At 52.9% G+C, this 27,293-nt stretch overlaps 1 protein-coding gene across 7 annotated transcripts in view; it reads right to left on the reverse strand.

The window, feature by feature from the left end:
• Positions 1–25: 25 nt before the first annotated feature.
• The window catches only part of MTMR14 (myotubularin related protein 14), a 43,202-nt gene continuing 15,934 nt past the window's right edge, over positions 26–27,293 (reverse strand). Inside the window, exons 7-19 of one of the 7 annotated variants that reach the window (XM_060161264.1) lie at positions 26,645–26,718; positions 21,814–21,884; positions 21,159–21,233; positions 17,233–17,299; positions 16,304–16,389; positions 15,969–16,045; positions 15,677–15,713; positions 13,189–13,259; positions 12,425–12,483; positions 12,133–12,271; positions 11,260–11,439; positions 3,517–3,672; positions 26–622 (exon numbers count right to left, since the gene is read on the reverse strand). In XM_060161264.1, the coding sequence (XP_060017247.1) occupies positions 442–622; positions 3,517–3,672; positions 11,260–11,439; positions 12,133–12,271; positions 12,425–12,483; positions 13,189–13,259; positions 15,677–15,713; positions 15,969–16,045; positions 16,304–16,389; positions 17,233–17,299; positions 21,159–21,233; positions 21,814–21,884; positions 26,645–26,718 (1,273 nt within the window). In that variant the 3' untranslated portion in view covers positions 26–441. Of the gene's footprint in view, positions 623–3,516; positions 3,673–11,259; positions 11,440–12,132; positions 12,272–12,424; positions 12,484–13,188; positions 13,260–15,676; positions 15,714–15,968; positions 16,046–16,303; positions 16,438–17,232; positions 17,300–21,158; positions 21,234–21,813; positions 21,885–26,644; positions 26,719–27,293 lie in introns of all 7 variants that reach the window. The other 6 variants (XM_060161263.1, XM_060161267.1, XM_060161266.1 and 3 more) reach the window with 6 other exon arrangements.

Genomic DNA, 27,293 nt, shown 5'->3' on the forward strand with positions numbered 1-27,293 from the left:
GGAGCCAAATGATAATGCGATAGAGTAGCTGTTCAAAAAGGCTTTGATTTCATTTTGTGATCTGTGTCAAAACTGCCTCATTCTCAGCGCGGGTGACCCCTCCTCCCCAGGAGACGAGAATGGAAAGTGGGGGTCTTTTGTGAAGTCTCGGCCTCCACAAGGCCCCAGGGAAACCCCACATAGTTCTGAGAGTTGACAGGAATCCTGGCAAAGACTAAGGTGGGTGGGAGGCAGTGACAAGTAGGGTGGCGGACACCAGTCAGGAAGCTGGGGTGGGGGAGAACCCCGTCCTTGGCCCTGCTCAGCCTTGGGGCTGCCATGTGCATGACGGAGAAGGGGAGATTTCCCCCCACCTTGAAGCACCCCTTGGCTGGGCATGGCTTTGATTCCGCTTAGGGCTCAGGTGAGAGAGGAGCAGGAAGCTGTCATGAGCTGGCTGCTTCATAAGGTGCTGCTGCTGGTGCCCCGGAGTCCAACACCACGGACAAACTGCTCCAGCAGGCCGATGGCACCGGAGGGACTGGGGGCTGCTGCCCGAAGCCCCACTGTGCTGCTGTAGGCAGCCAAGAAGGCTGAGCGCACCTCCTGTAGCCGAGTCTCCCGTTCACTCAGGGCTGTAAGCCTGTGCGGAGGGAGGGAGGGAAAGAGAGAGAATTAACGCATTACCCTGGGGCAGGATCCAACATTCTCATCCTGACGCCACACTGCCTATCCTTCTGCATTCCTCAGTAGAAGGCCAGCATCTGCCCCGTGGCCATACTACCCTTGTGGTTCAGGCCCCAAATGTTTGACCCTGTTCCTCTTTTAAACTCTCTCTCAGCTCTCAGGCTGCTGTTCCTACCTGGAGAGGCCAGAGCCCTCACCTTCAGTCACTGCAGTCCCCAGGTAAACAGCTAGGAAGGTGCTGGCTTTTCCAGCAGGACTTCTTTTCTCATTCTATCTGCTTTTCCTTCCCTGGCCTCTACAGGCACTTATCACAAGTCAAGAAGGGGAACAACAAGTGTGAATTCCACGTAAGGCTGTTTGATGACTTGAAGAGTCTTTAATAGAAAAGGCCTGAGATACCAGCCACGCCCAACCTCTGGACTCAACCTCTGAAGTCTAGGGGTAGGAGGGACACAGAATTAGAGGAAAGGTCACAGACCCACATGAGATGAGCCCTCACATTCCCATCTACCTAAGCACAAAGACCAGCCCTGACCACTAACTCACTCCAAAATTTCCCCTAAGAGACCAATCACTGGGTAACCCCTCCTGCAAATTTGTTAGAAGCAGCAGCAATATCCCCAGTTCCCAAGCCCAAATGACTTGCACCTAGGGCCTGGGGTAGCACATGGAGATATGAGGATAAGTGAGTGTCCAGGGGTAAGTATGGGGAGAACAGACCCAGGGAAAACAGATTGGTGGGAGTGGGGTGTGTGTGTGAGAGAGAGTGAGAGAGTGAGAGAGAGTGAGAGAGAGAAGCAGCAGCAGCAGCAGAAGCAGGTTGTAGGGCGAAGGAAAGTCAAATAGCTCTAGCAGCAGCACTAAGAAAATGGGGCTGATACTGGATTCCTGCAATACCATGAACAACTCCGAAGTCTCTCTTGGCATGTGGGGGAGATACGTGGCCCCGGATTTTCTTTACTTCCTAATTAGGTTTTACATAGGCTGGAGACCATGTGTGCTTCTTTAGCTTTTCCTGAGAGCATATAACCAGGAGAAATACAGATAGTAGTTCATATTCACAGGGAATATCTAAAGGTCCGTATGTATGCATTCTCATTGCCCCCTATTTTTAGGAGGCAGAAAGGGGAGAGATCACAACTTATTTAGAAACAAGATAACTGGAGCCCATAGAGAGTATGTGATCCGCTTGAGGACATATGGCAGGCAGAGACTGGAGCTACCATAGTGCCATTCCCTCTCAAGAGATGAGCTAGCAGGCTAGAGAAGTCAAGGCTGATATCCCAAGACAGAGCTGGTAAACATATTGGTTTTTTTTTTTTTTATTTTTTTGGCCATGCAGCATGTGGGATCTTAGTTCCCCAACCAGGGATCGAACCCGTACCCCCCTGAAGTGGAAGTGCAGAGTCTTAACCACTGGACCGCTAGGGAAGTCCCCAGAGCTAGTAAACATAACAGCTAGGATTTGGATTAAATTTCTCTGACATCAAAGCCAAAGCAGTGAACCCACATACTACGTGACCTCACCAGGAATCAACCCTGACCCTAGGCCCATCCTGCAGTGTTGGAGGCCATGGGATCACGGAGAACCTAGCCCTCCTCTGGGAACCACCCCTAACCTGAGGGTTGGCTGGGAGCACAGAGAGCTACTCAAGGCATAAATTGTAGGATCTGGGGCTAGAGCTGCCCGCTTCAGTGGCTAATACCAGGTAAGTGAGGGGTGCTATTAAGCAGGGGCAGAGATGTCTGCTTCCTCCAGAGGTAGCTCTTAGGCTCTCTGGCTGAAGTAGGAAGAGCCTACAGAAAGGTGCAGACATCTATTTCTTTAATCCTCAAAAATCTAAGAGATCTTGTTTCTGGCTTAAGGGCCTGGCTATAGAGAAGGCTGTACCAGGCCCTAGTGGCCTCTGAAGTCCTTGGGCTACTCCCTAGCTGCGGGGCCAGGGCCTGTGAGCACCATCTAGGAATCCCAAGGTCTGGCCCCTGCTTGCCCTCAGCAGGAATCCTTCTCAACTCCCAAGGGCAACTTGCCTCCAACCTGTCAGCCCTGGAGGGTATGAACTGGATTCTGGTGGTGGTGATGAACACCCAGCACCCGGTGGGGAGGCGAAGGCCCTTAGGCAGCCACAGACCAGAAGCAGATCCTGCTCCCCAGGCCACCGGAGGCTCTCCCCGCCTGACATCCGTGAAACAGCAGCGCAGGCAGGGGGCAGGCGGCAGCCAGAGAGGCAGCTGCTCTGCTAGAACTGGAAGTCCAGCATTGGAGCTTTGGAGGGAGAGGATTTTACAGGCTTGGGCTTTGGATGGGCATCCCTGTCCAATTTTCTTTCCTGACCAGAGACAAAAGCAGATGACAAAAGGGGGGAGGGGACAGCAAGGAACCCTCGGTTCTGCTTGGGAGCACAGCCCTCGGGCTAACCCGTTTTGGCTCTGGTCTCCACCATACACCTACTTTCACTACTCCACTGTTCTGCTTTCAAAGGGTTCTCATGTCAGGCAAAGCCTTGGACAGAAATAGAATCTTTTATAGCTAGAGTCCAGCCAGCTTTCCCTAAGGGTGTGTGCCCCAAGAGACCCATGGATGGGTTTTAGAGGCTGGGGAGAGTGAACACACTCCAACGCACTTCCTGAGCAGTCCATCAGGCCCCCTTCATACCTCAGGGTCCAGGAGCAGTGAGGTATACTTAACTGAGACACTCGGGAGGGGCAGGGAGCCCAGGCCAGCTCCCTGGGGCCTGCTGCTGCCTCATTCCTAGCCAGCACTCAGTGGCTCACCAGCTTTTGATACGGGCGGGCGGGGTGGGGTGGGGTGGGGGCGGGGCATCCTGTCTTCTCAAGCAAGACACTTACAGACAATTGTTAGGGAGCTCATCCGGGAAGCTGAAAGGGAGAGAGGAGTCTGTGTGCAGGACAGCCCGTTCCTGAATACTGCCACAGCCTGTTACCATCTGCCAGCTGCCAAAGTCTGTGGAGAGAGAGGATCCGGGCAGGGGATGGTCCACTGATCTGGGGCAGAGAGGAGAGAGAGGGGAGATGATGTAGTCAGTCATATGCCTGACAGGGGAGGCCCTGGAGGAGTGGGGCGGGGAGGCTACGGTGGCCCTGGGACCGGGCCACAAGGGTCTGTTGGTAGAGCAGCTGTAAAGTTAACCATTTTCTCCAAAAGTACAAAAACAGCTGGACAGGTTATGACCAAGAAAGAAGAGTAAAAACCACAAGGCAGGGACTTCCCTGGTGGCGCAGTGGTTAAGAATCTGCCTGCCAATGCAGGGGACACGGGTTCGAGCCCTGGTCTGGGAGGATCCCACATGCCACGGAGCAGCTGGGCCCATGCACCGCAGCTGCTGAGCCTGAGCTCTGGAGCCCACGAGCCACAGCTGCTAGGCCTGCGTGCCTGGGGCCTGTGCTCTGCAGCGAGAGAGGCCACTGCAATAAGCAGCCCGAGCACCGCAATGAAGAGTAGCCCCCGCTCGCCGCAACTAGAGAAAGTCCACGCGCAGCAACAAAGACCCAACGCAGCCAAAAGTAAATAAATAAAATAAAATAAATTTATTAAAAAAAAAAAAAAGACCATAAGGCAGGCTCAGCTGTGAGGACAATGTATCATGCAAAGACTTACAGGAGCAAAAGAACAAGAGCAAAGCATGGTGACAAAGGTGAGCCAGCAACCAAAGCCTGGGATCAGGGCATGCCTGCTCTGGCCGACAAAGCAAGTCAAATCTCAACAGCACCAAAAGGAGGGGAGCAAGGCTGAATGCCCCAGGAACCAGGGAGGCAGGATCACCCCACACTCCCTGGCATGCAGATTGGCAGGGTGGCAATGCAGAACCCAGACCATTGAGGTCCTATGGTAGAGATGGGAGAACAAGCCTCTTGGGGACGGTGCGGGCGGTGACCTAGATGGAAGAGGAAGGTGACGGGAGCCCTGAGCCCTGCCCTCTTCCTCTGCAGCGCCTTCCAGGAGCCAAAGTTCGTATTCACAAGCATCAACCCAGCAAACTCACTGGCTATGCCCAGGAGGAAGGAATGAAATCAGGCAGCGAACTTGACAACTTCATCAGGCCTTTTTCAAGCAGAAGTTTGGGGGGTGCGGGGAGAGGAAAGCTGTATTGGGAATCTACCACCACCTCCCCACTCACAGCCCAGCCTTCTCTGCTGTCTCTGGACAGTAGCCCAGCTGGTGGGGGAGGAACGGAGGAGACAGGGAAACATCAAACAAGGGCCTTCCATCAGCTACCCCAGGTCCCAATCCCCAGAGGCGCATCATCTTTGATGCTTGACCCTTTGTTCTTTAATTCAAGAATAGCAGAAGGTGCTCCTGTAGGGACCCAGAAACAGAGCAGAAGCATGAATAGTGGTACAGGGGGTGGGATACTGAAAAATTAATTGACCTTGGCCCACCCAGTTAGCTGGAGTCAAGGGCTCCTAGACTGAGGTGACAGTCCCCATGGGTCCCCAGGCCAGCTTATCCTCAAGTAGTTGCCAAGCTGAGTGCAGCTCTGGCTAGCAATGCATCTCTGCTGATCATAAATCTTCTTTTTTTTTTTTTTTTTTTTTTTGTGGTACGCGGGCCTCTCACTGTTGTGGCCTCTCCCGTTGCAGAGCACAGGCTCCAGACGCGCAGGCTCAGCGGCCATGGCTCACGGGCCCAGCCGCTCCACGGCATGTGGGATCCTCCCGGACCGGGGCACGAACCCGTGTTCCCTGCATCAGCAGGTGGACTCCCAACCACTGCGCCACCAGGGAAGCCCTCATCTCCTTCTTAGAGGAAGGAAAATGGCAGCCCAGACAGGTAAGGACACTCACCCAAGGTTCCACGGCTACAGAGTGCAAGAATAGATTTTTAAAGCCAAGATTGATTACAGATTTGCTGTACAACAGAACCACCTTGAGACCAGGGAAAACAGCTAGCTTTCTACGTTAAAGCCGCCATGAATCGGACCCACCCTGCAACATAGAGACTTGCCATATTCATTGCTCCTGCTCTACTCTGGAAGGTGTATGACAGCAGCACTGGGGATGAGGACAGGTCATGGTCTGCTACCTGGTGGAAGCCCTAGTGACTGACAAAGCAGGGCTTCCTTCTTCCTACGTGGAGAAACTTGGTAGGGTTCAGGCCAGACACTGTATCTCTGGTGATCCTTAACTGTCTATAAATCAGAGACTGCTGCCTACATGCAAGAGCAAGCTACATGCCACCGTGTGGTGCCTGCCCTGTGCTTCCCCTGGGTCACGCTGGAGTCTTCAGTCAATGCAACCCTTCTTGAGGGCAGCCTGGCTCCACAAATCTCACCTCCTGCTCAAACTTTAAGGTAAGGCAGAGTTTCTTTTCCAGTTTTCGGGAAAATAATTGCTAAACAGCAGAGTATTGAGGGAATGAAAGTAATGTGAAGTACAGGAGGCTGGGTAGGACGAGGGACTTATGGGGCAGGGAACATGGGGGTTTCTTATGCTCCTAACCCCACTCCCCAGGGCTATCAGAGACTCACACTTCCAATGGGAAAATGACAGATGGAATATGGTTACAGAGAGGTTCCCAGCACGGGCTCTTGGTCTCCTAGGCTAGTCCCTTGCCTGTACTTCCCGTGTGCAGCAGGTAGCACCCCCAGGCAAGAGCCATGCTTGAAGCAGCCCGGGGACAGCTGTAGTATGGAGTAGGCAGCACAGACAGCAACAGGGCACATGATCCCAGGGGCCACAAAGGAATCTCAGCAAGCAGCCAACCATCTTTTGCATCTTTTTCAAGAGTGAGCACACAGGCTCCAAATGAATCTTCGTATTTGAGGCTTTTGTCAAGCAAAGGGTTGCAAAGCAACCGTTGCGTTCCTGGGTTTGAGAGCAAGGGGCTGTGCTAAGCAAAGAGGTCCTCGTAAGTACACATCTGGAGTAGCTGGCTAGAGGGGGCACCTAAAGATGACAGGGAACAGTCACGAGAAGGAAGCACCTGCACCTGCCGAGTGAAAGAAGGAAGGAAAACTTTCAAGTTAGCCTCAGTACACAGGTAACGCAACCAGCCTTAATACAACCCCATGCTCTTCTGCCCTATACCCTTACTCGAGTGCAAACACAGCATCTACCTCCACCGACCTACCTACAGGACTGGAGGGCACATGGGGCCAAGCTGCCCTCAAACTGGACAACTGTGGAGCTGACAGTGCTTCCAAGGTCATCCATCCACATCCCGAAGGCCCAGACCTCTGCCCAGGAGGTTGGCTTCTTGGCAACATTTCACTCCCTTAGATGGGTATGGCCTAAGCCCGTGTTCACAGCACCAACAGAGCTAAATGGCCCCACCCTGCCCCACACCTGCCAGACCCCTGCTGTGGGCCAGCTCAGGCAAGTGTGTTTTAGCTGGTCCTTTTGGAAGGGGGTACAGGAGTATCCATACAAGCAGAGCTGGCCCAAGCCACACAGCTGAGGCGAGGAGAAAGAGGTCTGGCCTGAGGTACCTGATCTGGCCTTTTACCTAGCTGCCCAGTGCCCTGACACAGCCCACAGTCCTTCAGAAATGAGACTGATAAGGACGGGTCTTAACCACAACTACAGTTTACTGAGCATTTCCAGTACTCATGGAAAGGGTAAGTATTACTATGTGCCACGTATTTTGCTCCATTATCTCACTTAAACCCAAACTTATGGAGACCAGGATCATTACTGCCACTTTAAAGATGGGATAAAAAAGACTGAGCTCAGAAGGGAAGTGTTTTTTGCAAGTCACACAGCTAGAAGTGGCAAAGCTGGGATTGAAACCCAGTCTGACCAAAACCCATGCTAGCCGCATAGTACACTGATCTTCCTTCCTGATAAGAGATGGTGGAGGCCTCAGGGATTGACTCGGGGATGGACACTTCCAACTTCCAACTGGAATCAAGCACAGAGTTTCTGATCTATGGTTGGAAAAGAGGCCTTCACGTGGTCCCTGGATGTGAGAAAGGAAGCACATGGAGTAGCTGGCCCCATTAGGGAAGCTGGCCAGAAGACAAAGCTAGCATGTAGAAAGAGGCAAGGAGAAAGAACCATAGGGAAACGGAGTTGGAACCTTGAGGAAGCTGGGCCTGAAGGCTGCATTTTTCCAACGTAAACCAACGGTTTTCCTTTATTGTTTAAACTCTTTTGAGATGGATTTTCTGTTACTTGCATCTAAAAGCACCTGATCTGACAGCTCACAGAGAGGGCTTGAAGGTTCACAGCTAGGAAGGACCTGGGCAGTTAGTTGCCCATTTAACCCTCTGATGATGAGAAAAAAGAAACCCAAAGCTATCAAGTGACATGTCTGAAGTCATGCAGGGAACGAACATTTGAGCCAAGACCCAGAATCCTAGCCTTTCAGAGAGCGTGAATGTCACCTAATTTGTACCTACCCCCCACCACTACCAAGCCTCCAGGTGATGGTCCCACAGCCTCTGCCCAAGTGAACGCCTCCAGGAATGGGGCCTTAGGGAAGAATCCTTCGGTTCAACAAGGGCCTGACTCCTCGGAACAAGTGACTTCAAAAATGGCTAGGACAAGATTCATCAGACTTGAAGTCATCAGTTTCCCTCAGCCTGGACTTCAGGCATTGGGGTATGTGTGTGTCTGTGTGTCTGTTTGTGCGGGTGTGTGTGTTTGTGTGAACCAGGGACCTCTGCTTTCCTGCAGCAGCCCAAGGAGAAGTCTTCTGGGGCTCTAAGTTTTCTCTTATGGGTCTCAAGCTGGCAATGCCTTTAGGCTTCTCACCGCTCATCTCTGGTCTGAAGCTGTGGCCCCATGGGAGAACACATCAAACGTTAAGACAGGAACCCTATGTGTTACAGAAAGCAATCTGGTTTCTCTGCCTCATTAAACATAGCCGGGGACAGAGCTCATTGCTCATAACAAGCAGTTAGTAGGTGGTGAAGGATGGGGAAAGAGCAGCTATCTGGGCAGCAGAGTTGGCACCTATGTTGTCACTTAGCTAACCAACCAGGCCGCTGGATGTCCCTCAGCCAAGTTCACGTGCTCTTCAGGCAGCTTGGCTTCCAGCTGGGCTCAGTGGTAGCACCATCCCTCTTCAGGCACAACAGTGCTATGCTAGCAACCCCCATCCCTAAAGATGTCTGACTCTGGAGCAGAGACCAAGACTACACACGGTGCGGGGCGCTTTACTGACCAGGGCTCGGAGAGGCATGTGAGCACTGGTCCTGCCTCTTCCCAGCCCCCAGCCCTACAGGTGACGAGAGATTTAACAATGGTCCAGAAACGCAACTCAATTAGAAGCTGCTGCAGTAGCAGCTAATGAAGCAAAAGGGCCACCGGTCTTGCCAGTGAAGGGTACGGGGGTTGGGACTGGGTAAGAGTCAGCACCCCACAGAACTTTCTTCTGAATCTGACACATAGTTCTTAGCTTTGAACAAAGCTTCACCAATTCTTTTCACAGGGAAGTCCTACCTTAAAAGAGATATTCTTGTAGAACTTGGGAATGTGGAGCATAGGAAACCCAGAGAATTCACACTGTAAGGGGAATTTCGGCCGTCACAGATAGCTTTACTAAAGGGTTTCTTTCCACACAGTTCCCTTTGCTGCACTAAAAAGCTGATTGGCTGTCGTTACCTTAGAAAAGCAGGAAAGCTAATGACAGAATCCCTCAGGCACTTTAAGATAAGAGAGACTAAATTAATTTTAATGTTAATGGAAATATGTAATTATAATTAGAATGCTCCAAACCTGAATAAACTAGTCTTTCAAATCCTGTGGCAAACAAGCAGCCAATCCAGAACCCTGTCACCTGGCCAGCCCAGCCTGGCTACAAGCAGGCACTCCCAGAATAAACCAGCAGAGCCATCAAACACCTCACAGCAGTCCACCTCACGCCTTTCCAAGGCGCCCCATTTTGGCCCAGTTATTCCAGCCTCCTTCACCAGGCCCCAGCTCACAGGGCCGTGAGATCAGGAGGACACCCCCAATCCTCCTCAGCCTCCTGGACCATCCTGGACCAGCCATAAGCATCTGAGCCCCCAGTGCAGGCAGATAACCAGTGGCGAGACCGAGGGAAATGACCACGAGATCGAACTAGGATCTTTTGTCAGGAAGAAGGGAATATGATGAAAAGCTACGGTGTATGATGGGGTGCTGCCTCAGTGGGGGAGCCCCCAACAGCTGGACAGTTAAGACCAGGGAGGACCCAGGGGACAGGAGGAATCTTCTGGTTTCCTTCCCAGTTGTCCAGCGATGTTGCACAGGCAGAAAAGGAGGCAGGGACGATGAGCAAGAGCTCCGGCCCAGAAGAGGAAGGGTCACGCAGTGCCGCAGCAGGCCCACAGGGGCCCTGAGGAAAGCTGCAGAGACACGCGGGGTGGCACAGAGGATGCGGATGAGCACAGCACGTGGGCTTGTGTGCTCGGCACCCCCTCCGCTCAGCTGCCTCCACCAGACCCGTGGGGACAGAAAGGTTGTGGCCTTTATTTAACAGACTCAGCTACAGCGCTGACGGACATGGCAGTGCTCCGAGTTGAAGGGCTCACCTTCAGAGGTGAGCACACGGGACCCCTCTGGACAGTGCAGCTCCACTCACCTAGAGCTCATCCGCTCAGCCTATGTGGGGAGGGTGCTCGTCCCCACCTGCCTCCATTGCTTGCTTTTGCCCAGAAAGGAAAAACCAGAGGACGGTGATGGGAGGAGAGTTCCCAAAGTTTCAGGGTTTTCTTTGTAATAAGCTTGTGACCTTTGGGTTCAGTTTCCTCCTTGGTAACATGCCTGCCACAAGGAAAGACCTGAAATTCTGGAGCAGTATCCAACAGAGCTGGGCTTGAATCTAGAGTGGACTTCAACGCTCACGATCTTTCTGCTAAATGTCTTTTCTCCCTGGAATTTATTAAGGACCTCTTAAGTCGCACACTTCTTTGTTCTCTTCAGAAGGGCCAGACATTCTCAAGGCCTTAGAAAACAAAGTAATTCACAGGCCTCCTTCCCTGGCTGTATGACATGGAAGGAGTGTTATGGGGTCAGCTAGGAAATGCCTCCCCCAAATGCCAGGCCATCCCTCAGCCCTAAGCCCCTGGCCAGTGCTCAGCTTTAACCTCACCAAGGAAACATCAGTTCTGCAGCACACTCCAGCCACACCTGTCCATCCTGGCTGAGCTGCTCCCTTTCCAGACGTGCAGGCCAGCGAGGCTTGCCCCAGCCACACACATCTAGCCTAGCTCCCTACCGTCTGTCCTCTTCAGTGCTCCACCCATTCAGACGAGAAACGGGAGGGCCAGAAGCACCTCGGAGGATCTAGCGCCATCTCTTTAATCAGAATGTGAGGTCCACAGGGGGGCTGAGACCTGGCAAAGGCAAGAGGGAGGGGCAGCCCCAACTCCCTGCCCATGACATCACAACTACTACACCTTCTGGATACCGATCCGCCAGGGCTCTGGGAAGGGGGAGTCTCAAACCCCTCTGCGAACCAGCTCCTGCTCTGTATCCAAACATTAACCCATCCTCCAAACAGTGCGTGAGCCTGCAAGCTTGTTGATCCCCTCTGGCCTCCTGGGTACACTGCCTGCCAGGCCGCATGCCCTGGAACCCCACTCTCTAGCCTTACTAACAGGGAAGGGCTAGCCACCCCACCATTAGGACTTTGGAGGTCCTCACCTGGGCTTGGGGACCTCCAGGGGACTGCTACCCAGCCTGAAAAAGTTGTCAGAATGGTTCGAGGACGAGGAGCTGGAGGACTTGGCTTCCACCAGTGCCTGGTGGGAAGGCAGGCGGTCCTCTGAGGGCTGCGGCCGGTTCCAGAGCACACTCTGTGGAGAGGATGAGTGGCTCTTCCTCCTGCAGTGGAAAGATAGGGCTGCTGGCTAAGGGGCCACCTCAGGCAAACCCTCTGCCCACCTGTACTAAATCTCAGGGCCCACTTTTTACTTGCACTGGAAAAATGCCACATGGGAGTGGGCATACTTCAGCACTCCCTTGGGCTCGGCCACGGGCAGCGAGAGCTGCGTCTTCACAGAGGGAATGTTACGTCTGAACAAAACTGGCCTGCTGGCCTCAGTGCACATGCTGGAAAACATTCTTAACTAACACTTTAGTAACTGACTTTCCCTGCTAATGTTATAAAAAATATTGAGCCCTTTGTCCACGGGGAAGGTCATCTGATTCTCAAAGGAGCTGACCCTCAACAAGCTCCCAATTCCCAATCATTATTTTGTACTCACCCCTTTTTTCTTTTTCTAAGCTGGCCCCCCACCTCCCAGGCAAATGATACAAGGGAGCACCCCCAGGAAGTCCCTTTAACACCAGCGCCCTCCTCACCCGACCCTGTCTTCCCAGCCCTGCAGCTTCCTCCTTCATCCCGCAGTGCCCCCCACCAACCAGATGGCTGGCCTCTGAGGCCCAGTAGAGACAGCAGGGCATGGAGCTCAGCTCTCAGGCCTACTGTCGGGGGCCCCTTTGTTCCTGGGGCTCCCTGGAGCTGGAGCCCTGGCTCACAGCTGTTAGCAAGCTTAGTTCCAGCCTGGCCCTCACCAAGCTGCCTGAGTCTGTGCTCCTGCAGGGACCAGCTCCACGGTCTCATAGGTGAAGCTCCCGGCGGCTCCTGGGGAGCTCTCCATGACCAGAGAGAAGTCACTGCCAAGGCTGGTGGTGCTGCCACGATCCTTCCGTCCTGAAAGAAGCCAGTGCCATCAATCAGCACAACATCTTCTCCTGCTAGGGGTCCCCCACCTCTTCCACACAGAAGTTTCTAGAACAAGCAGTCCCTATGTGGTCTATAGTCAGAAAGATATACAGAGGAAGTCTGCTGGGGCCCATGACTCACTCAGCATGCAGATATCTTCCACAGTGAAGCCTGCATCCCGGGCTGGCAAACTCTTCCTCCTATAAACAGAAGCCAGGACAGTGAATTCCAGATTGGGCTGAGGTCTCCCACGTCCCCTGCATGCTGTCCACCTGGGAAAGAAGCTCCAACTCACTGGAAACTCATGGACACAGGTTCTACCTGAACTGTTGCAGAAAGGCCAGGCCCACTTCTGAGGCCAGCAAAGCCTGCCGCCTCCCTGTCAGTGTGGCCCTCAGAGTTCAAGTCTGGTCCAGCACACTAGGAGCTTGGACTTGGAAAGCTTGGACTTGGAAAGCAAGCAAAGACACCTACTCTCACAGGGGTCCTAAAGCAATTACCAAGCAAGACCCCTGTGTTTGCCAGGCTGGAAGCAGACTCTGCTCTGTGGCGGTGGGCTGTGCAGACACCCCTCTGCAGCAGCACAGGGAAGGAAGCCATCAGCTCAGGCAGGAGAAGCTTCTGCCATGGCGGTGGCATGGGGAGCTGGGAGTCCCCCTATCCTTGGGCTGGCTTTTCCCTGCATCAACGAGCCCTGCTCTCCTTGTCACAAGATGAGCCTCTTCAGCTGCTGGCCCTCCCCAGGTACCCCTACCTGCCCTCAGAGGGAAGGCAGGGACAGGAAGCCAGCCTGCCAAGCATGCAGGGAAGCAGGGCAGGGATAAGGCAGCGAGCAAGACCCCCACCGCCCTAGCGCGGCCCTTCCCAGAGCACCTTGCTCCCAGTGAGAGCAGGTCTCTCCTTACCTCTGTATCTTCAGAGCAGAGAACTCCTCAGAGATGATATGCTTCAAAAAATTGAAGCAGAAGAAGAAAATCTGAGAGACCAAAAAGCAGCACACATGAGAAGATAGCAGTCTCCAGGGAGAAGAATCTAGGTGGCAGAACTCCCAGGAGAGGGCAACCAGTGACCCTGGTCAACCCCTGATGGACAGCAGCCCTGCTTTGGGGACCCTGCTGGATATTCTGGTGTAGAAACAGTACGGGCGGTAGAGAAGGCTTAGGAGGTCGGGCAGGTGTGCCTGGGCTGGGGCAAGGAAGGAAGGGCGTTTCCTTCCTGAGAATGCAAGAGGGTAAGCCAGTGATGTTTCAAACCATCTTCAAACTGAACACACATGTTCTCAAGCTACTGAAAAGGAGGAAGAGAACAGCTTCTTCTCCCTCTCAGCCTCTCCTAAGAACCCCAGGGAGAGAGGCTAACAGGGAAGGACAGCTGGGAGAGAATTTCGGGGCAAGAAGATTAATGGACACAGCAGGAACACAATGCAAGGGCAAGAGATCAGATTTTGTAGAAGAAATACCGGGAAACAGTGGTTCAGGAGAACCAGGGCTGAGGGGCAGCCACTGCCTGGCCCGCGGCCTGCACTGTTCAGAAACTGTAAGGGGCAGGACGAAGTCTGAGGCGGGCAAAGCCGGAGGAGGCTCCTGAGCTCTGACCCTGCCTCCGCATCCCCAGCTCCGTGAGCAAGTTCTCTCTTCTCCCTCCCAGCCAGTGCCCTGGTCCAACGGGCCTCTGTGAAGTGCACACAATGCAGTCTCTGCAGCTGATTCTGCAAGGTGTGGTCCATCAACCCCTCACTTGGAAAAACACCCACAGGGTATCCCAGAGCCCCGTAAGATCTCCTCAAAAAATAAAAAAGGAGGGAGGGTGCCTAGGTCAGGCCAGTATGAAAACTTTGTTACATAACTTTTTTGGGGGGCCGCCCCCGCACAGCTTGTGGGATTTTACTTCCCTGACCAGGGATTGAACCTGGGCCCTTGGCAGTGAAAGCACGGAGTCCTGAGCACAGAGTCCTAACCACTGAACAGCCAGGGAAGTTCCTGTTACATAAAATTAAATAGGTGTCTTCACCACAGATTTTTTAGTCTTTAATATGCTAATGTGTTCTGAGAGCCTCAAAGGCAAAGGAGGGATACGGAGCTGTTTAACAGGCCCCAGCTTTTTGCATGTTTTTAAAGTATCAGAGTTTTGAGCGTGTGCGGGGAGGAAGGGAGGGCTAAGAGAAAAGCCCACATCCTGCCAACCCTCCCAGCTGAGAAGACCCTCTTGTTTATGTTGAGACGTGGCCAGGGTTTGAGTCCAGAATCCACTGGGCTTAGCCGCATCCCCTGCCCAGTCTCTGAAGGTGGAATCTGGCCTGCTCTGGGGACGGGGAGACAGCATGGGGGTCAGCAGGTACTGGAGCGCCAGCTCCAGCAAATCTCAAAATGAGAGGCTGCAAAGGGGCTTTACGTGCGGATTTCGGTGCCAAAGTCACCACCTCTGACAGAGCTCATGGAGGCCTCTGAGGAACAGGCTTATGGGCTCTGCAGTCCTGGCGGATGCAATAAGTGCTCAAACGAAGAGATTTAGAAGGGGAGAGGAGCAGCTGAGAGGGAGGAACAAAAGAAGAATGCACAAGATAAGATGCCCAGAAAAGAGGCAGCCTCAGGAGGGTGAGAAAGCTGCCTCAGGAAAATGGGGGGAGCACTGCGTGCAGCTCCCACGCTGGGCATCTGGACTCGTTCTCTTTGTGAGGCAGCAGAAGCGACACCGGGAGACTCAAGGTTAATCACATTACCCAAGGTCACCCAGGTAGGAAGTGGCACAACTGGGGTTCACACTCAGGTCCGACTCCAGGTCTGTGTGCAGGGAAAACAGGCTGAAAACAAGAGTACCGAAGAGCCAAAGACTAAAAAAGGTAGCTAAGGATAAGGCGTGGACAAGGCAGAGAGGAGGAAGGAGGGGCAGCGCGCGGACAGGAAGGGGACCCACAGCCCGCTGGCCGGGATTGGTCGGGGGGTGAGGAGCTGGCAGGACCCTGCTCGCACGGAAGGCCCTGGGGCTTAAAAGCTGCCGAGTGGGTGTGATGAGACAAGGGAGGACAGGGAAGAGCTTCTGGCTTTAGCTGTGAGGGTGAGGGGCACAGGAAAGCACTTGTAAACTGGTTCCAGAGCTGAGTGCAGAAAACAAGGTCACTCATAAGAAGGCCGGCACAGAACGGGGGAAGAGGACTGACACACTGAAGGTCACAGGTAAGTGTTCTCTCCGCGAGAGAGGGGGACTGAGGCTCAGAATGGGGTTGCTGTGCCGGTGCTTTTCCTGCCACTCTGCCTGATCCCAGCACTCACCAGGCAAGGAACCGCCCCCAAAGTGTGGACACCAAACAGGCCATCACCCTGTCCCTCTTGGGGGTAAAAGAGCCCGAGCTCGCGGAGCCCTGACGTGTGCCCGCAGACCGTGAGCGGTACCCACCTCCTCTCCTTTGCTGAGTCGATCTACCAACATGTGCCTGAAACAAGAAGGCGAGGAGGTCAAAGCGAGCACCTCCCAGACAAGAGGATGAAGGGGGACCAGAGCCACAGGGACAGCCCATGGCTTTGGCACCCCAGCCTCAGGTGGGCCCGACCACACCTTCTCTCTTCCCAAGGGGGTGGGACCGTCTTCGCCTTCAACCCTGTCACAGGGGCCACCACACCCACGCACACAAAAAGGCGGTTCCCAAGCAGTGGAGCACCCCACAGCCCGACAGTTCCCGAAGGCTCACCCGAAGAGGAACCAGTCGTAGGCCACCGTTAGGTAGAGGATCTCAGCGGGCTTCAGGGATGCGTGGATGAGCCCGTCCTGGAAGAGACGGGCCCAGATCAGAAAGAAGCCTCCCCACGACGGCCCCCTCCTGGCCTCGGGGGCTGAGTCACAACCACCGCCCCCGTGACAGCCAGGCTGCCTGACAGCCCCCGGAGCGGGGTTAAACACGACACCTGCTCTGGACACGTGAGGTCCCTCGCTCCGAAGCCTCTCTGCTTTCTGGAAACAGTCCCAGCACTCACTAAGGGCCTCTGAATGCTCCCTGACCCCACGGCCCAGCCCGTCCATACTCACAGCCCACAAGGAAAGGCGCAGGAGAGAGATGAAGAGGGGCGTCCGGTCCCAGCCTGAGATACAGTGTACTAGCAGTCCGCTGTCATCTACACAGGAACGTGGAACGGGAGGCCCAGGAGAGAAGCAAACACGGGCTGATGAAAAGGGGATGTGCCACCGCCCTGGCCTGGGGTGAGAGCCAGGCCACCCCAGAACCACGGCCTAGCTCCAGAGGCAGGCATGTGATGTTTCTGCCAACCTGGCCACAGTGACCGGTTCAAGGATGGGCACTGGATCCAAACTGAGGCAATGAGCGGGAGCTCTGGGACAGAGGCCGTCTCCCTCTTCTGGAGGGGTTAAGATGGCAGGAAACAAGTCTGGAACGATTGCCAGCCATGAAGCTAACTAAACAGTGGGTATGAGACAAGGAGAGATGCTTTGTGGTATTTGGCACCTGGCTCTGCTCTTGGGCCTTCTTGGTTAAATAAACGAATACATTTCCATTTGTTCAAGCAAGTGCAACCCCACACAGGTCCTGACTGATATGGAGGAACCAGAGTCAGGCCGCCCTAGGACACTGAACATAATGGGCTCATCCAATCAAAACAGTCAAACTGGCTGGAGTACCCTCTGGAGAACAGGCCCTCCAGGGGCTCTTGTGTGCGCCCAAGAAGAGGCCAGGACTGACTTTCTCTCACCTTTCTGAACCAAAAGAGGCCACTGCAGCCCCACACAAAAGGCTGATGCTCAAAGCTCAAAGGCCAGCTGAATGTGGTTCAGATGGTAACAAGTTCATAATTTTGGGCATGGAATAAATCTGCCAATGACAAGGGAATCCCCAAATCCTTCTCCCATAGAGCAAAAGGCCCCAATAAACACACATTTGCGATGTCAAGACCTGGGAACACCCAGAAGATCCTATGGCTTGAGGCAAGCAGAGGCAGACTCACCGTCACTGTTAATTATGGAAAGCAGCAGTTTCAGGTAGTTTTGTGTTTGTTGCACCAGATCCCAACTCTGTTGGAGAAGAAAAATAAAAGGATTCTATGAATAGGTGTTTAACTCAGAATGGAAATTTAAAGTATTTTTAAAATAAAATGCTATGAGTTATTCTGGGGAAACAAGTACCCCAGGCTCATGGTCACAGGCCACAGGTCCCAAATCCCAGACTATCTGAAACTTCACTTTTCACACATCCCTGCACCCTCCCCCACGGGCCCCTCCCTCAGTGTGCTCTGACCCAACGTGCGGGTGAGGGAGGGGAAGCCGTGCAGGAGCCTGGGCAACCCACAGCCCCACAGCCACAAGCAGCAGCCGGACACTAGCTCCTCTGAGCCCTGGGCTCCAGGCACGGCTGTCTAGGGAATTAACAGAAGCCGACAAAGAGCCCTGAGCCCGTGGCCATTGTCACCAAATGGAAAGAGCCATTTCTTTATCTGCCATCACATCACAGAAACCAAGGTAACCATCAACCTTCTCATCAATCAGGTTTCACACGTTTTTTATTGCTACTCACTGCATAGTCTTTTAATGAGTAACAAATGCAGTCTGTTTGGTAAACAAAAATCTTTTAAAACAGGATGCCCACGAGGTGGGAGAGCAAAAACAAGCAAAAGCCATAGAGATCGGAACCTCTGTTCTAGCCCAAGCTAAAGGTCCAGACTAGACCCTCTGAGAAACAGTCCATTTTGGAATCCGGAAGCCCACGGAGGGGCCTGACCCAGTTCTGTGGCCCCCTCCCCCTAGCTGGGGACAGTCTCTTAACATGACTGCTTCTCAGTGTCTGGGGCTGTGCAGAGAAGGCGGTGAATGCCAGCTAGCGAGAGCGCTGCCCTGGGGAGGGTGAACACAGCACCTGTAATTGGAATGGTTTTCCCAGGAACTTAAACCAGGCTCATTTACCTGACCTTCCCATGGACCCTGGAGAGTCCTGACCCACTTGCAGGAGCTGCAGAGAAAGCCGCTGCAGTGCCGTGCTGATAAACTTATTACTACCCGTGGTGGCTCGGGGGTCTCTCTGCTCATCTGGTTCAACGTGTCAGACACACCATTGCCAAGAGATTTCCTCCGCGCTGTGATTCCAGCGGGTGAGGAAAAGCAGGAGAGGTGGGAGCTACGCAGCAGGTGTGCAGGGAGGTCAGGCTGGCTGGGGGAGGACTGCAGCGGCCGGGAAAGGGCAGGAGGTGACCAAGGACGAGCCCGCAGGGCAGCTCCCACAACGGCAGCTGTTTGAAGGGGACATAAATGACCAAGGAGCGGCGGCAGACTCCACTGGCCACCGTGCCCAGGGCTGGGGCAGGAACCACAGCCTGGGGAGCGCTGGGTCGGCAGAGGCCCAAGGTCACACAGCTAAGCTGAGCTGGGGTCTGGACCCAGGCCTGTGGTCACACACTGCACTGTAGGAACACCTCCTCAGATACCAGAGTGAGAAACAGAAGAGGACCTGGGAAATGCATGAAAATCTAGGCTCACCTCTGACTCTCAATCTATGTGTGCCGTGACAAAGCCTCCAGATACAGAGGTGAGTACCACATATCGGCCTTACGTTTCCATGCCTGGTGCATGCCTCTTTCCCTGGCTGGCAAACTCCTACTCATCCTTTAAAGGCCCAGCCCCATTATCTTCTCTACAGAGTCTTCTTCTGTGGCCACTGGTCAATACCCCTACTACGCAGGTGATGGTTACGCTGTTGCCTCGGAATTTTCCTAGACTGAGCCCAGTGAGGGCGGAGGCCATTTTGGCACGTCTGCATCTGTAAGGCTTCGTGCTTAGGGACTAGGAGGTACCTGTAGAATGTTCTTTCACTGACTAGTCATAGTCAGGGGCCAGGTTGAGGAGCAGCAGCCACTGGAAGGGGTCTTCGGGCACAGAATGAAAGAGCAGAGCTTTATGGAATTCCATCTGGCTACACAGAGGTCAGCAACACCCACACATGCACTACTGCTCGTGCAATGGGAAACAGTGGTGTGAACGTGACTGTGGGCCTGGCCCTGGGACACAGCAGTGAACGCAATGACTCCAGCCCTGAGGCTGGAGGGAAGGGAAGGCAAAGTGAATTGCTGCAGGTGTGCTAATTAAAAGGAGCCCTCTAAGATGCTGCAGTACCATGTAATTGGGGAGGTGAGCCTAGCCTGATCCATGGGGACCCTTAGGGAAGGCTCCTTGGAGATGGTGACATGCATGTGAGAAAAGGGGAGGGAAAGCACACGAGTGTTTGTGGCAGAGAGAAGAGCATGTGCAAACCTGGAGAGCATCTTCCCTAAGGGGTGGAGAGGCGGTCAGGGTAGCTGGAGGGGAGGGAGTGGACAGCCAGTGAGTCACAAGAACAAGCCTGGACCACGTGGAGCTGGGTGGACCACATAAGGGTCCTTGGACTTATCCTGAGGGAAAAAGGAAAGTCAGTGGCAGCTGTGAAGGAAGGAGTGACAGTGACGACCCTGCCCCATCATCTGAGTATCGTGCTCTGCCAGGCCCTATTCACTATTTTCAGTCGGTTGCCCCTTCAACGTGGACCCACGCTCAGCCATGAGGCGATGGTAGCCTGCATTAGGCCAGTGACCTAAGGGATGGAGGCAAGAAGGACTGGGGAGTTTCCCTGGGGCAGAGACTTACAGAACTGATGGGACCAGCCATGGGTGTTGGGGAGAAGAGCCCCCATTTTTCGAGTCTGAGCATCTGGGTAAATGGTGGAGGGCTCGGGGGTGCTGTGGGTTGTGGCCAATTCCATTCTGGGCAGCTTGAGTTTGAGGTGCTTGCATGACGGGACACTTGGAAAAGGAAGTAGGTGTGGATCACTGAGAGAGGCCAGGCCAGGCCGGGCCCAGAGCCCGGATTAAGGGGAATGTAGATGCAAGCATACAACCTCTCTAGGGATGGGGGAGAGGAGGCACATCAGGGAATTCTTCTTGGAGTGGACACTCGAGCCAAATCCTGAAGGCAGTGTGTCAGCCAGACAAGAGGAGGCTGGGAGGGCCAGCCAGGCAGAGGGAACAGACATGGGGAAGGCAGTGGGAACAATGAGGCTACTTGTCCTGGCCGAAGCAAGTGGCAAGGACACTGCTAATGGCCTGTGGGCTTGTACAGTGGGCTAAACGCGGTAGAGAGATGGATCCATCCAGTAAGACTGGGGACCCTTTGGACTTCCTTGGTGGTACGGTAGTTAAGAATCCACCTGCCAATGCAGGGGACACGGGTTCGAGCCCTGGTCCGGGAAGATCCCACATGCCGCGGAGCAAAAAAGCCTGTGTGCCACAACTACTGAGCCGGCGCTCTAGAGCCTGTGCGCCACAACTACCAAGCCTGTGTGTCACAACTACTGAAGCCCATGCGCCTAGAGCCCGTGCTCCACAACAAGAGAAGCCACTGCAATGAGAAGCCTGCGCACCGCAACAAAGAGTACCCCCGCTCGCTGCAACTAGAGAAAGCCTGTGCACAGCAACAAAGACCTAATGCAGCCAAAAATAAATAAACTAAAAAAAAAAAAAAGACTGGGGACCCTTCCATGGCAGACGATGACAAAGAGGAGAGAAGCACAGTGGAAATAATTTTAAGGTTTCTATAACCAAATCAGGTCAGGCAGCTCTGCACTTTCTCTGATGGAACACGCATTTAAAAGGTGAAATGAAAAACGTCACTAAATCCCAGAGCTGGAAAAGCAAATTCCATGAGGTCTTCCTCTGGAAACAGAACTCCCTGGTGGATGCAAATCTTTCAGTGAGTCATGTTCAGAAAGCTTTGATTTTCTGGGCCAAGAAATCAGGAGAGAGAGTTCAACAGGTAAGCAGCTCCTCCTTTCCCAGGAGGTCAGAGGTCACAAGCCAGGCCTTCAGGTGTCTGCCTGAGGGACTTGGGGGGCAGGCACCAGGGGTCCCCTCACCTGATACTGGCTCCAGTCAATGTTCAGAGAGCAAGTCAGGAAGTCGGGGATGCTCAGAGGGGCATCAACGTAGTCCTGGGGACAGAAAGACACTGTGAGATGCAGGCTGTCCACCAGGAGAAGCCAGGATGACCAGGCAGGTTGAGGCCCTGAAGCTGTGGCTACCACAGGCAGGCAGGATGTCCCCCCACAGTGCTCGCCTTCTCAGGGCCAGACGCCTGTGCCACCCTGGGAGTGACGGCTTAAAAATCAAAGGGACCAGATACTGCTGCCAAGTGGAGCTTTTCAGTTGGCGTTTGAGGTGTTTACGGCTGACACAGAGGTGATCAGCGTATTCAGCCTCCGGCAGCTCCTGGGCTGCTCCCACCCGCTGAGGAGGAGCTCTTCACACAGAGAGCGGAGCAAAAATGAAGGACTTTTCCTACCTTTTCCCGGAAAACTCTTTTAAAGAAAAGGAGAAATTAAAGGGGGAGAGAAAAGTATATATGATGAGAGTTTAAACATGTACATACAAGGAGGAGAGAGGGAAAAATAATGAGACTCATTCAGGGAAGAGCAAAGAAAGGAGAAGGGTAGCTGTTTTCCCCAAGAAGATTACTGGCTGGTTTCCCTTCACAAACAGAAGACCCAAGCTGATGAATGTTATTGCTCATACCTGCTTCCAGTTAAAAATGAGCCCTTCAGCCATGTAATCACGATCCTTATATTCCTTGAAAAATTCACAGCCTGGAAAAGAAGGGCAGAGTCGTGACACCACCCTTCCTGGCCCAGTGTCCTGAGATGCCCCTGGGTGCTGGAGGACCGGGGCGGCCACCAGCGCACACACTCCAAAGTGGGCCCCAGATGACATGAGTGGAGGCTGGACCAGGCGAGCGGGAGCCTCCAACGCTCCTTGGGTTTCTAGCCAGAGACCTTCCCGATGAGGCAGCCCCTGCCTGCACACCTCTGTGTCTCTCTCCCTCTGTGCTCACTGGTTGTTGGTCACTTTTCTCTCATTTCAGGTCCCTCTGCCCTACAAGTCCCTGAAGTGCCAACAGCCAGAGAACAACAGCGCGGTTTACAGTTTGAGCCCTGGCAGCACCTTCTCAGCAACTTACCTAGTTACGGAGGATCACCCTCCCTCCTGTTACAGACACACTTCAGAGATACTGAGGGTTCAATTCCAGACCACCGCAATAAAGCAAGCCACACGAATTTTTTGGTTTCCCAGTGCATATTAAAGTTATGTTTACACTGTATTATAGTTTATTGAGTGTGTGATAGCACTATGTCTAAAAAATATATATATCTTAAATTTAAAAAATACCTTAAATAAAAAATACTTCAGGGAATTCCTTGGCGGTCCAGTGGTTAGGACTTGTTACACTGCTGTGGGCCCCAGTTCAATCCCTGGTCAGGGAATTAAGATCCTACAAGCCACACAGCACGGCCAAAAAAAAAAAAACAACAAACACTTTATTGCTAAAAAATGGTGACCATAATCTGAGCCTACAGTGAGGTGGAGTAGTAACATCGAAGATCACTGATCACAGGTCAGCATAAAAAATGGAGTGATAATGGAAAAGTCTGAGGTATTGTGAGAACTATCAAAATGTGACAGAGACACGAGGTGAACAAATACTGGGAAAATGTCTCCAATAGACTTGACACAGGGTTGCCACAAATGCTCAATTTGTAAAAAATGCAATATGTGAAGAGTAACAAAGCGAAGAGCAATAAAATGAGGTCTGCCTGTACCAACCTCGCAGGCTTTCAGTGAGGACCGAACATCGTAACATGAGAGAAAGGACCATGGACAGTGCCTGAAATGGGACAGGCGCTCAAGAGACACGTCCTTCTCCAACAAACCTTGCCAAGATGTGCTTTCTGTATCATTCACCAGAAAAACTATAAGAAATACCACCAGGGTAAGACCTCAGGAACAGAGAGAGGAGTGGAGAGAAAAGGGCCTTGGCAATGTTCCCAGCTTCAAACCTCAGCCTTTCATGTAGCCCTGTCACTGTGAACAAGTTAATTTCTCTAAGCCTTGATTTTCTCATTTGTAAAGTGATTAAGGATGAAATGAAACAATACGTATAAAACAGCTGGCACAGCACTGCGACAAGGGGCACTCAGGTGACAGCATACTGGTGCCATCCTCATGCCACCGCTGCAGTGAGAGCCCCAGTGCAACCCTGCAGCTCAGCCTGGGAAGAACGAGGCCTGCACGCCTCTCAGTTCCTCCACCAGGACCAACACAAACTCCAGAGGGCACAAGGCTCTGGCCACAGGTCCAAGTCTGGTAAGGTCCCCAAAGGCAACAAAACAGTTGCCTGAATTCTGTCAAAGTAGCCACAGGCCATAAACATCCACACAGAACTCTCCAGCTCCTCTTGGGACATGCTCCTGTCTGGGGCCACACCAGGGAAGAAAGGAAAGGTTCTTTCATGGAGGAAGGTCTGGAGACTTAGCCTGTGTGTTCTGCAGACCTGGCTCTCACCACCCCACACACTACTGCACTCGAATCCCCCAGGCCTCACTGTGGATGGGGAAGTCAGGAATCAATCCTCAGCTCTAACACTTCAGCGGATTCTTGGGTGCCTCACTGGGAGAAAGAAGAAATATAAATATCAGACAGAGGCCCTGAGCTTATGAGCCTGGGAGTAGGAGGGACACCAATCATTCCTCAGAACTCCCGTAAAGTGCTCTGTTTTCTCAAACTTGAGCGCTTGAATCAACACTGCAGGCTCCAGGCCGAGCTCTGACCAGCATATAATGCAGAAGCAACTGTGAGAAACGGAGAGAATTAAAGCAGCCTCGGTACCCAGGGCAATGCCTTGACATTCATTACCTGAACAGGCTTCTGAGCCTGTTGAGAGGCAAACAGACAGGACCAAAAGTGAAGTGAGAACGGACGCTCGCTCAAGAGGGAAACAAATTAGACTCATGCTGGGGAGTTTCTGGCCCCGTCTATCTTGGTGCCCTGAAGGAAGTGCTCCCAGAACACTTCCCGTTTTCAAGGGCTAGTCTAAGCCTAAGTTAGTCTGACAGAGAACTGATACCACCGCAGTTCCTGTCTGGGCTTCAAAGTCATCAGAGGGCTCAACAGAGACCCCTGAAATGGCAGCAGAGTGCATTTCAGGACTTGGTCTGGATAACATCAATTTTGTTATGAAGTATAATAATGTAGGCATGTAAAGAAATTTAAGAACATGAGCAGAGGAAGCAAGGTAATTAAGGTAGGCAAGTTAAGTGCTTCTCCTGTCCCCTCATCTGGGTGTGCAGCAGCATCTCCTGCCACCTAGGCTTCTGGGTTTTTACTGATGCCTCTTAATCTCCCCTCAACACCATACACAACTATCAGATGCAGTACACGATATTCTGGGAAGAATGGGGGAAAAAAATTCACAGAGAGATGGTATCATCTTACCATTCTGGCGTTTTCTTTTCTTACCATTTTGTGTAAGCACTTTTTCTCTTACATAGTTGAGATTGTAGTATTTAATTTTCTATCTTGCTTATTAGCACCTTAAGCATTTTTCTATGACTATGTAATATCTCGTTCTACTATGGATGGCTGTACCATCAGTTACATCATCATTATTCTGATTGATGAAAACATTTCCCATGTCTGGCTGGTATAATCAGACATGATGAACATCTTCAGGCCCAAGCTGGCTGGATTATGGCCTAATGAATAACTGGGTCAAAAGGTGTTAGTTAATATTTCAGGAGTCTTTTAACAAGCTGCCCAACGACAGCAGAAAGGATATTGTGCTACTGTTCTGGAGCAAAACGATTTTTTTCTTTTCTTTTCTTTGTTTTAAAGTGTGGTGGGTTTTTTTTTTTTGGCTGCTGCCATGCGGCACGCGGGATCCTTATTTCCCCAACCAGGGATCGAACCCATGCCCCTTCAGTGGAAGCACGGAGTCTGAACCACTGGACTGCCAGAGAAGTCCCACAAAACAATTTTTTCTAAGCCAAGTGTTACTGAGAAGCTGAACACAAATAAAGAAAGCTGACGCGTGGCTCCTCAGCCAACTCCGTCCTCTCTCGTGCATTCGGCAGAGAGTACTTCAGTCTGGGGACCCCCAGAGCATCTCCTGAGAGTCAGGAGCCTAGTCCGAAAGCCAGCTTTAGAGCTACCTGAGGAAAGCTCCAGTGCAGACCCCCAGCGGGGACATCCCTGTCTTGACACATCTCTGACGCTGCCGAGCCCACGGCATCATCATCATGGTTCTGCATCTGCCGAAAGCGAGCCTCTCCTCCCAGGCACCCGTCACTCGGCCTGGTGTTGGCACCTGTCAGGGACAGGTCTGGCACTTCGCCCAGAGTAAGCATCATTAACCACATTTTATGCAGGATGAAACTGATGCTCAGAAGGGTTAAGGGACTTGTTCAAGGACACAGTGCTGGGACTGGAATGCACGCCCGGCCCTACATGCCACCAAATGCCAAGCTAGCAGAGAAGAGTGAGGAGAGACCCTGAAGGAGGCCACTGTAAGACAGCCAGGCCACAGGGGTCGTGGTTTGGATACCACCAGCTCACACTGATGAGGATATACCCTCTGCCCACGAGGCACTGGATGAACTTGAGGTTCTAATGAGAAGGCCTTGTGTCTCTACTGCAACCTGGGGTCACCAGCCTGCTCTCTATTGGCCACATGGCTCCAAGATGAGGAGACAAGATCCAGCACAGGACTGAAGGCAGGTGCTACTGCTGAGGAGCAGGAGAGAGGTTTCAAGGAGAAAGAGTCCACTTTCTACTGTCTGTTGACAAAGTTTGGTGCTGATGTTAGGGCTCTAATACCTCCTTGAACGAGCAGGTGTTGCCAGAAAGAAAGCTTAAACGCTACAAACTGGACTAACGCAGCTTCGGTATCCAGTGCAGAGAACACGGCCCTGGCCACAGGTCGCATACAGTCTGTGCCAGAGACAAATGCAGCCAGCTGTGTGCTCACCATGGTGCTCTGTGACACGGTGAGGCCACCAACCACGTGCAACTGGGGACAGAGCACTTACATCCTCACCACAGCAACAGCCAGCGCAGCATAGATGGTTGCTGACATGGAGGACTAACAATGTCATTTCACACCGAAACAGCACATTAGCTGCCCAGAGCACGCCGATAAACCTGACCTCACCTAATCCGCACAACAAGACCCTGAGCTAAGCCTCACCAACTTCCAGTGATACCTGAGAAAACCTGAGGCTGGGCGAGGTGAAGTAACTCGCTCAAGAGCGCAGTAGGGAGGACCTGAGCCAGGACTCCATTCCTGGGCCACTCCCAGGGGAAAGCCCCCCTACACACACACAAGGACAGCGTCCTACCCTAAGGTGAGAGCCAAGGACCAGGAGCTGCACTGCCCTATGCTGAGCGACAGCAGATCCTGTCCGAGAGCTCCGGGGCATCTGTGCACCTAAGTGGCCAGGGCCTGAGGAGGGCCTCAAAGAGCCCCAGTCCTGGGAAGCCTGTCCCTTGACCAGACCCTGGAAAGAGCCCCTACCTGGATACGGGATGGAGAGGAGAGTGAAGTCGGCATAGCGCTGGGCTTTGTCCACCTTCTCGGAGGAGGTGACACTACAAGACAGGATACAACGTGTTACGGCATCACAACACACGCACACCATTCCCCACAAGCATTACCACAGCTCAAATGATCCTCCTGCTATAGAAACTACTGTTCAGAGTTAGGAATGATGCCCTCCAGGGGGCTTACTTAGAACGACTAAGAAATGCGACTGCTCTGCCGCCTCTACCCCAAGTCACCAGGTGAGAGCGCCGACTCCCCCGGACCCCACAGCACCCGCAACGCAAAGGGACCTAAGCCGCGGAACAAGCTTCCCCCAAAGGCAGCATCGCCCCCTGACCCGCAGGGCGGAGTGAGAAAAGAGCAAAATAACAGAGACACTGTCCAAAAGGGGCCCTGGGGCGGACTCTCGTCTCCACCTTCTCCGGTATCCACTGCGGACACTCCCAGACAGCATCGGAGAGACACAGGACTACTCTGACAGACAGCGGGATGTGCAGGTGACTGCAAACTGCTGAGCTGTAACAGCCTCAGTGTGGCTTATTTTCTAAGACATACTTGGCAAAATTAAAAGTGGCTATTATAAAAAATAAACAACACTTTGGAAAAATTCCCCAAATTTCAT

The sequence above is a fragment of the Lagenorhynchus albirostris genome, chromosome 10 (genome assembly GCF_949774975.1).
Source record: "Lagenorhynchus albirostris chromosome 10, mLagAlb1.1, whole genome shotgun sequence".
NCBI classification, from domain to species: Eukaryota; Metazoa; Chordata; class Mammalia; order Artiodactyla; family Delphinidae; genus Lagenorhynchus; species Lagenorhynchus albirostris.